Source organism: Euphorbia lathyris, chromosome 4, assembly GCF_963576675.1.
Source record: "Euphorbia lathyris chromosome 4, ddEupLath1.1, whole genome shotgun sequence".
NCBI lineage: Eukaryota > Viridiplantae > Streptophyta > Magnoliopsida > Malpighiales > Euphorbiaceae > Euphorbia > Euphorbia lathyris.
In genome coordinates this window covers 10528254-10538863 of record NC_088913.1, presented here as the reverse complement: position 1 = coordinate 10538863, position 10610 = coordinate 10528254, and the positions used below count along the sequence as shown (strand labels likewise).

The 10610-nt window shown below is 32.0% G+C and overlaps 2 protein-coding genes across 4 annotated transcripts; one reads left to right on the top strand and one right to left on the bottom strand.

Moving 5' to 3' along the window:
- Positions 1-282: 282 nt before the first annotated feature.
- On the bottom strand, positions 283-3816 carry LOC136227749 (MATH domain and coiled-coil domain-containing protein At3g58250-like). 3 transcript variants are annotated; one of them, XR_010688214.1, is made up of 6 exons: positions 3589-3816; positions 3418-3480; positions 3146-3275; positions 2363-2824; positions 812-917; positions 283-731 (listed from the first exon to the last, which is right to left on the bottom strand). XR_010688214.1 is itself a non-coding variant. In XM_066016488.1 (5 exons), exons 1-5 carry the CDS (start codon positions 3695-3697, stop codon positions 875-877), a joined length of 807 nt encoding a protein of 268 aa, XP_065872560.1. In that variant the 5' UTR covers positions 3698-3816; the 3' UTR covers positions 283-874. The 3 variants fall into 3 exon arrangements, 2 of the variants coding, with proteins under 2 accessions (XP_065872560.1, XP_065872562.1); XM_066016488.1 differs by having other exon boundaries at positions 283-917; XM_066016490.1 differs by lacking the exons at positions 283-731; positions 812-917 and adding an exon at positions 2158-2184.
- Positions 3817-6819: 3003 nt separating this feature from the next.
- Positions 6820-10241, top strand: LOC136227948 (uncharacterized). Its single transcript, XM_066016753.1, has 2 exons — positions 6820-6933; positions 9185-10241. Exon 2 carries the CDS (start codon positions 9191-9193, stop codon positions 10199-10201), a length of 1011 nt encoding a protein of 336 aa, XP_065872825.1. The 5' UTR covers positions 6820-6933; positions 9185-9190; the 3' UTR covers positions 10202-10241.
- Positions 10242-10610: the final 369 nt, after the last annotated feature.

Here is a 10610-nt window from a genome sequence, read left to right as displayed (position 1 = left end):
TCCAGTTGGTTGGTTGAAGCTCTTTGTAAGGATAATCCGATTCTGAGTTAATGCATACTATTTCTTTCCCAAAAAAATAAAGAATTGAAACTAATTAAATATCAAAATTAAGGTTATATTGATAAAAAGGTTAAATAGCAAAATTAAGGTTATGTTGATAAAAAGGTTCAACATTATCTCTCACATGCTAAAGCAACTGTCATATGGCAACATATCCATATATATTAGCATTTTCCATACAACCAAGAAATCTTGATGTTGTTAATTTTTCACCCCAAAATATCAAAATGCTCCTAACTTTCCAAAGAAATTTGATGCCAACTCCAAAAAAAAAAAAAAGACGGCCCGTGCGTTCCTGCTAAGCGAGGGTCCGGGGAGGGGTCCCACCACGAGGGTGTACTGAGGGCAAGCATTCCCTTGCCAATTTTTTTTTTTGCAAGAAGCCGCTCCTAAGACTCGAACCCGTGACCTTCAGTCACACGACAACAACGTTTTAAATTCGAACTGATATCTTGATTTTGTTAATTTTTCAACTCCAGAATATCAGAATTCTTCTAACTTGAGTTAATTTCAAGCCAACTCCTTGAGCATTGCCAAGAAAGAAATTTGCACTTGAATAGTCACAGCACCATTAACTATATATCCATTTGATGTATCATTGAGTTTGCTGAGTGGTATAAGGTTATTGAAGCCCAAAGCTTTGGCCGAAGCAGAAAAGTTGACATCAATAGCTGCAAAATATCAGAAAGAGCTGATGAAATAGAGAGATCTTTTTTTATTTTTAAATAGCTCAAATTTCAATTCTACCCACCAGGATCAAGTTCATAGTGTTCTTCACGGAATTGATTCATGACACGCATAACGAATTTAACTTTCAGCTTTTACCTGGATCCCCGTTTGGATAAATCTTCAAGCTCCTAAATGACAAGAGATCAAAACTTTAGTAATTAAATGATTTAATACATATTCGCTCAGCTTGCACTCACAAAGTATTTGTTAGATATGGGGATAGAGATAAAAAAGCTGAGAGATGAATTATCTAATGTTTGTTTTAGAAATAGGTTAAGGAGATAAGAGAGGGATACGAGTCTTATCCCTCAAATCTTATTACAAAAGAGGAAGGTGGTACAAGGAGGTGGAATAAACTCTTTCGATTTTAATAGGATGGAAAAATACTCTTATACCTCAAATTAATGTTATAGTTTAAGAGAGTGTTTGTTTACCTCCGTTTTAGCTGCTGTTTGCCTTTCACCCTTAAACAGCAGATATTATACTGTTTGGTTGTAACTGCCTATTGCTTTTTGACAACAAAACAGCTGCCTTTTCTATCAGCAGTATTTTACAGCTGCCTATTGCTTTTTTAAACTACTTTTACGTTTAATTATTTTATGTCTTAAATATCCTTGTCCATCTCCCTAAAAATTGATAAAGTCACATGATATTTTTTATGGGTGGACGAATCCTACAAAAGACAAATTACACATATGTGATCTTCATTTACAATGAATATCACTAGTTCCTACCATTTATATATTGATCACTTGCTGTGTAGTGTTAAAGGAAAAAATGGATAATTAATTATGAAATTGGTGATTTTGAATACATGTTAGATTTATGAATGAAATTGGGAGATAATAATTCTAATGTTAGGTTTACGGCAATTATTTTGCATTATGCGTCCCCGCTGAGCGAGGGTTCGGGGAGGGGTCCCACCACAAGGGTGTACTGGGGGCAAGCCTTCCCCTGTCAATTTATTTTGGCAAGAGGCCGCTCGTAAGACTCGAACCCGTGACCTCTTGGTCACACGACAACAACGTTTACCGTTACGCCAAGGCTCACCCTCGGACCCTAAATAAGGTTAAAATGGTAAAATGTATTATTTTATTCCTATCCATATTCCAGGTTCCAAACATTAAATAATAATTTTCGACTTTCATATATTTATCTCTATACCAACATTTATCCTTATTTCTATCCAAATAGAATATCAAACGCCCCTTCAAAAATTTAAAAAAAAAACCAACTAAATTTGCTTAAAACGATATTTTTACCACCTCAATTTGCTTAACACGGTTTTTTTTCCACCTCAGCGTTGCTTAAAATGCCAATGAGGTGTAGAGGGTTTTTGTCCACCTCAGTTGTTCCTATTTATTGTTTGTCGTTGCTATTAGTTGTTTGCTGTTTCTGATAGGTAGTAAATATTAGTTGTTGTTTTTCTACAAAAAGTAGCTCTTTTGGAATTTTATCAAACACTTTCTATCCCCGGTTTAGTACTTAAACACGAAAAATGGAAACAAAACGACGCTACTGAGCCTAACTAAATTGAATTTATAAGATAAAACATGTATATATAATGACATACCATTTATGGCCACCAATAGCAAAAACCTCCGATTTGTAGTGTACTTCTTTCATCTTTTCAAAATTCTGAATATTCCAAGTGAAAGAGTTGTCACCAAGTTCTTTCACAACAGATACAGATTCCCCTCTTCTAATGTTTCTAAAATCAAGAACAAAAATCTCAGCTCCAAACACACATCTATCTTTAATCAGGTATCCATTTGATTCATCCTTGAAAATATCTAGCGGAAGTAATTCATCAAAACCACATTCTGATTTTATCCCTCGAAATCGCCTTACCCTACCTTGAACTGTCAAATAGTTATCCTGAACTTGATTATAAACAAACAGCTGAAAGAACACATCGATTTCCTTATCTTTAGGAAGTGAACTTGATTCCAAGAGACGTAAATATAGAGAGAGATACTGCTTCTCATTCATCAAGTTCTTGTTCCCTTTAGGATAATGAGATAATCTTAATCTCCTGCACCAAAAAGCAAGTGAATGTAGCAGCATAAAGAATTACCAATTGCAAGGGGTAATAATTTGTGTAAGTTTGTTGCGTTCCTGTCTAATTGAACACTAAAAACTCAAGATGATAGATCCAAACATATATCTTATATTAAAATTTTAAAAAAAACGAGTTTCCAAATTAATCAACTCGACAGAATTATAGATACTGAAATTCTATGAGATCAAAGTTCTCGTGCAACATAGAAAAACAAGTGTTTGTATCAGCATAATAACATAAAATGAATTACCAATGGCACACAATTAAAATTAAGGGAAAAAAACAACAACTTACCATGTGTATCCAGCGACTACAAAATCACTTGATTGGAAGCTCTGTCGCTTTGCATTCAAAAGGTGGGAGAAGTTTTGGATCTTAAACAGGTAATGAACAGGTGGTAGATCCCTTAATTCCCGTATTACTTCTGTGAATTAAACCCATAAATGAAAATTAAATAACAAAAGAGAGAGAGTCAGTAGGTATTAATCCGTAACGGATTTACTAAGTTTTGTTTGGAATGGAAATATCCGTCTCTAAAAGAGAAAGGAAAGTGAAGAAATTCATACCAGTTTGTTCATCTACAGCAGGAAGGTATCGAATCTGTTGCTCTTTTGTTTTTTTGGCGGAATCTGGTTGATCATTAAAGCAAAAACAAAATCATTAATTGTTGTTTCTTAATTTTCTATTTAATTAACTTATTGATTGCGAAAGTAAAAGAGAAAGGAGGAAATTGATACCAGTTTGTTTATGTTGAGCAGGAAGTTGTGGAATTGGATGTTTGATAGCTGCTTGCTCTTTTGTTTTTTGGGCAGAATCAACACTATTATTAAAGCAAAAACAAAACATAATTGCTTCTTATTTTGCTCTTAATTACCTTACTGATTACGAGCCCTAGCTTGGCTGAAGCGTGGGATTTCCTAGTCATATCCTAACTCTTTTGTAGTGGGAGTTCTATCCTGTTGAAGTGTTTTAGTTTGGTTGAAACATGTTTTTAGCTTTTCCTATCTTCTAACCGCTTGGATATTTATATGAACCAAGTGCAAAATTGCTATTAGAAGTTGCATAATTATATCAAGGCCTAATACATAAATAACCCTTTGAACTTGTCCAAATGTTGCAACTACCCCCTCGAACTTTCAATTGTAACAACTTACCCCTCAAACTTGTTCAATTATAAAACATAACCCCTCAAATTTGTTCAATTGTAAAACATTACCCCAAATTGCTGACATGGACTGCAATTGAAAAAACACGTGAAATACAAAAGCTACAACGCTCATGGAGTGTGATAATCAGATCTTTGGCGTGATACGAATCTGGGGAAAGGTTTTTACGATTACTTCAAGTACGGGGTAAAAAAATCCCCAATTTGGGGTTATGTTTTACAATTAGATACGTTTAAGAGGTAAGTTATTACAATTGAAAGTTGGAGGAAACAGTTGTAACATTTGGACAAGTTCAGAAGATTATTTGTGTATTAGACCTTATATCAAAACTCATATCAAGATTTTATACGTAATATTTTATTATTATAAAATAGAGTAAATGATAATTTTTTTTTCATGCAAGTAAATGATAATTTTTTCATTTAAAATTTTATTTAGTTTAATTTGATTATTGTCTCTATATTTTCAAAATTGATGGAGTTAATGGTAATATTTGACACGTAGTTGCCGGTTACTTTTAATCTTACTTAAAGTAACTTAATGGTTCCATAAACTTTTTCAAATTAACTTTGGAGAGTTTGGTATTCTATGAGCATAATGATAAGGATAAATGTTGTGACACGGATAAGAATAAAAAAACGGTTTAAAGCACTATTTTGTCCCTGGTCTATCCAAAATTTTATCATTTGGCCCTTGACCTATTATTTGGTCACATTTGGCCCCTGATCTATACCAAATTGGTGAAATTTCACCCAATTTGGATTCGAACTTAACCGAATCATTATCTCATTGATAAGTAACGATATTTTGACACTTGAACTTAATAGATTTTAGTTTAGGATTTGTTTTTTGTTTTTTTTCTTTTTTTAATCTAATTAATTATTTCCACATAATGTGAGAAAAAAACTTTAAGAAATATCACGTTTCAAGTTTAAGTGTCAAAATATCGATACTTATCGATGAGATAACGATTCCGTTAAGTATTCATACAAATTGGGTGAAATTTCATCAAATGGGATAGGTCAAAGGCCAAATGTGACCAAATAATAGGCCAGGGGCCAAATGACACAATTTTGGATAGGTCATGGGCCAAATAATGCTTTAAGCCTAAAAAAAAAATCGGATAAAGATAAAAAAAAGGGTTAAGGTGCAAAAATACCGTTAATATTTTGGGCCAGGAGCAATTTACCCCTAAAGTTTAAAATGGTCCCTAATGTTTATAGTCAAGAGCAATTTTACCCCTAACGTTGATAAATTGAATCAATTTCAAACACATATTTATAAGGATATAATGTTTTTTGTAATGTAATAATAAAATTGGAGATTAATATTTATAAATTCGGTGAATTTTTTGATTTTTTTTTGTCTAATTCGTACAAATGACAGTATATTTTTAATATTTTTTCTTATTTTTTTTCACATCCCAACATATGTTTGTGATTTGTTACTAATAAAATAACACATGTGTAAAGTGTAGATGACAAGATTCATGACCGAGAAGACAGTTTGATAAATTATTTTTCAAATTGACCCAATTTATCAACGTTAGGGGGTAAAATTGCTCTTGGCTTCCAACATTATGGGTAAAATTGCACCATTTTAGACGTTAAGGGTAAAATTTCTCCCGACCCAAAACGTTAGGTGTATTTTTGCACCCTAACCCATTAAAAAAAGATAGGAAGACTTATTATCTACGTAAAGATAGAGATATATTCATTTTACTATATTAATGCTATTCAAATTTAAATAGATCCTTATAACATTATATCATAAATGTGGCATGAAATTAATTAAATTTAATCTATAATCCAAACTTGAGAAATATTTGGAACACTGTATTAAATTTTTAAAATACAAAAAAATAGAATAAAAAATATATTTAAGATTGTAGACTAAATTTAATTAATTTTATTCCATATTGATACTACAATAATATATAAACAAACTTAAGTTTTCAAAAGTTCAAAAATTAAAATTAGCAGAAATATTTACAATAGTCTATTAGATTTTCTACTAAATTTTCAAAACACGGCAAATAGAATAAATAATAAAATTTGAGGGACAAATTAGATTTTTTCACCTAAATAAGTTATCCACATATCTTATATCACCCCCTCTAGGTATAACTTTAGTGGGATATAGGCTAATCCCTCTCATGTCTCACCCTCCTATCTCCCAAACAAACATGAGATAAGTTATCTCGTATTTTATCCTTATCTCATCTTATATATCTCTTCTAACAAACACTCAGTATTGACTCTCTTAATTTGTTTAAGGTAATATATTTGGGCTCTTATATTGCGTAAAATAATATGCACTTCAGTTCGTCCAAAACATTAGCTTACTATGACATGTTAACTTAGAACCATCAATATGTAACCCTAAGCTAGTTGAGAGGTAAATATGAAGGTTTTAAAGTATAAGAGTATTTAACTTTAAACAATTCCAATTAGTAAAACCTTTAATTATGTCACTCGATAAATGTTGGATTGAAATTGTATTATTTTATATATATATATATGCTAAATTAGCTATTGTCTAAAAATCTTAAAACTAGTTTCATATTATTTATCCATTGATAGCAAACTACTAGGAATTAAATTTTATTTTCTACAATTTTAACTAAAATAAAATATTGTTTAAATTTTATAAATGATTTTTTACTTTTTACATATTTATTAATCTAAAAGTTATATTCTGTTATAAATAATGTAATGGATGACCATTATACCCCTGTTATATCTATATATATATGTTACACCCATAAGTAATAAGACACACACATTTACAATACGTTATCAGCACGAAACCCTAGCCGTCTGAGCACGCCCCCCATCAATCGTAGACGAAACCCTAGCCGTCTGAGCACGTCTCCCTTCAATCGTAGACGATCCTAGCCACTATCGTTCGGTTCAGGTACGCTTCCGATTTTTATCTCGATGAATTAACATGAGAATTGTTTATGATTATTTTGCGACAATATTTGATTTGATTGTATTTGATATATTCTTGATTTCGTTGTATGAGATCCTGGATTTCGCCATCGTTCGTCCTATTCTTTTGTAATTAATCTATTTCGTGTCTGAAATTAGCCAGATACAGAACTTGGTCCCAGTTATAGGTTTTACGTAATTAGTTAATGGTGCTGAGTGCTATCAAAGAGCTATTGCTATAATGTTCAGACACCATTGGTTGCTCAAGCTTCTGAATTCGTTATTTATTTCTTTTTTTTGTTTGGATCTATGTTTTTATTTCCTAATGTTTTGATTCGTAGAATTAAATTTGAGGTCATAGGGCCTGATTCTTAGAAATTGCCATGTTAGACTTGGAGGATCGATTTAGTGATTTGGTAACAGTATCTTATGTTTATCTGTTAGCTGTATGTTGAGTTATAAGAATAAACAATGCTGAAATTGTTCATGAAAACTTATTTCCATGAAGTGCTGTTGCAATTTTCTTTTTGTAATGGTGAAGTAATATGTTACATGTCATCTACTTTCTTATCATTTCTATGCAAGGAACAATGCTTTCTAATCTCTGTATACTTAGACATTGCAGAGTAAAAAGGGACATGGTTATTCAATATTCATTTATCCAATCAATCTTTATATTCAGACTCTTCCTACACTGTGTTGTAAATAGGTTTTAGTTTGTTCTGGGAACTAAATATTGTTTTTGAAACCAAAATATTACTTAAGATGCTACATTAAATTGTACCTTTCCTTTATTAAACTCTTGGTTATTGATATTTCCTTTTAAAGATAGCATATACAATTTCGAATAAGTTATATGCAACACATTGCACTTTTTGGTGCTACTTGAGCTGGCGAGGCACTGCCCAGCCTTATTGAAAGTTGCCTTACCCAGGATGTTCTGAGGCGCTAGTGCTTGGCCCTTCCTCACTGCACACTTCCACACCTAGCAAGTGTTCTTTCACCTTTAATGACAATGATTTCAGTTTGGCTTATTTAGTCAAACAATTCATTTTGATTGAAAAATTAAAATTCCTAACTTTATAAGTTGGTTTAAGAATTCATTGCAATCACACACTGAATTAGAATTTGAATATCCCTAGATATATGGTTAGTATGGTTGAATTACACCTTCTGTAAATTATAAATTTCGGATTAAGTGAAATATTGACTACATTTGCATAATTCTGCTGTGTATATAATATGAGTCATTTATTGCTGTAAAAGAACTATAGCATATGCTAATAAGATGGATTTGTTTTCATACTAGAATTCATTTATTATAATTTTATAACCATTTTTGTTTAAGCTAATGATGAAGAACACTAATTTTTGTTTCAAGAGCATTTACCCATTCTCAAACACCTGAAAGTTTCCAAGTAACTGATACTTCCTTTTTGAAGGTTTAAAAAAAAAAAAAAAGGAATTTATAGAAATGATTTGTTTCGAATGAAGTGAGTTTGTAATGTGACATGCGAAACAGTTTTCTTATATTTGAGGAGAAAACTTTGAAATTGACATTGAAAAAAAAAAAAATTAATATGTTATGTGTTTATGTTGAAGGGGGAAGAAGTTAAGCTGACCTTCTGGAGGTGTTATAGTAGGATATGTTATATGATCTGGGAGATTAGAGAAGAAAAAACCAATGGAGGATTTTTTTTATTTCTTTTCTGCATGAACTTTTGTTTGAGATGACAAGCTTTTCCTCATTAAAAGGGCATGAATTAGGTTTTGTTTTTCTTGTGAGTTTTTATAGTGTTGTTACGTTGTTACAAATTTTTGTCTGTTGAGTGCATACTGTAGGTCATTAACATTTTTTACACTGAAAATGATGCTAAAGACACCAGTAATTTTTGTCTGTTGCGTGCATACTGTAGGTCATTTTTTTTTTTCAGTTGTCTGGCGCTGATATTATCCACTGATGTTGAAAATCATTTTCTTTTGTCTGATTTTCTATATCTCTGCTGATTAATTTTTGTTATATATGTAGTAGACTTGTTACTAATGCCATTTTGTCAAATGTGCTGGTTGTGGTTATACAACATATAGCGCCCTTCTGTCATTAGGATATCTCGGTTGACATTGAGTATGTGATTGGTATTACTCGGTTGATATGTGATTAGTATGTCCTAATTGATATTGATATGTGATTAGTATGTCCTAATTGATAATTTGTTTTTCTTATATATATATAGTGAACTATGTCGAACCTTACGAAACTTGAATTTGATGCCCTTGATATTACTGGAGACAACTATTTATCTTGGGTGTTAGATGCTGAAATTCATCTAGATGCAAAAGAACTTGGTGATACAATCAAAGCAGGAAATGAAGCAACCAATCAAAACAAGGCAAAAGCTATGATATTTCTTCGCCATCACCTCCATGCAGATCTTAAAATTGAGTACTTGACTGTGAAAGATCCACAAGTCCTTTGGAATAATCTAAAGGATAGGTATGACCACCAAAAAAATGTGATATTACCTAAAGCTCGTCATGAATGGTCTAATTTAAGACTACAAGACTTTAAGTCAGTAAGTGAATATAACTCAGCCATGTTCAGAATTACTTCACAATTGCTATTATGTGGAGACAAAATCACTGATGCAGAAATGTTAGAGAGAACATACTCTACTTTTCATGCAAATAATGTTGTCCTGCAGACACAATATCGTGAAAAGGGATTTAAGAAATATTCTGAGCTTATATCTTGTCTCCTTGTGGCTGAGCAAAATAATGAATTATTGATGAAAAATCATGCGTTGCGTCCAACTGGTTCTGCTCCATTCCCTGAAGCAAATGTGACATCATATAATATGAAAGAAAATGACCATAATAGTAGTGGTCGAGGACGTGGCCGTGGACGTGGTCACGGACATGGACGTGGACGTGGATATGGTCGAGGTCGAGGTGGTTATTTTAAGAACTCACAATCCCACCAGAAGTGGGACAATAAAGATGGTCACAGACATGGAGAAGATAACAATGCAGGAGTGACCAATACATGTTACCGCTGTGGAGGAAAAGGCCATTGGTCTCGCACATGTCGTACACCAAAGCGTTTTGTTGATCTTTATCAACAATCGTTGAAGCAAAACAACAAGAAAGAAACAAATCTTGTGTATGAAGATGGCGTAGATGACTTTGATTGTAGAAATACAACCCTGAAGGTTGATGATTTCATTCCCCCCTCTGGCAATGATATAAATTAGACATAGAAATAGTAGACATTATTTTCATTATTTTTGGATGTTACTAGGATTTCTTTATTATTATGTTTTTATGGATTTTATTTTGAATTTTATATGCATGAGATATTATTGAACTTGAGTTGTTAAAGATATTTATGTGACTATTAATTTATTTATTTTGAAGAACATGGATAATGAAGAATTATGCCTAGCAGACAGTGCAACTACTCATACCATACTGAGAAGTAGGAAATATTTCTCTCATTTGACAATGAAAGAAACTTGTGTTAATACTATATCGGGTAGTTCAAAAATTATTGAAGGCTCCGGAAGAGCAAATATATTATTATCTATGGGAACGAAATTTGACATTATGGATGCATTATACTCTCCTAAGTCTCAAAGAAATTTATTGAGTTTTAAAGATATC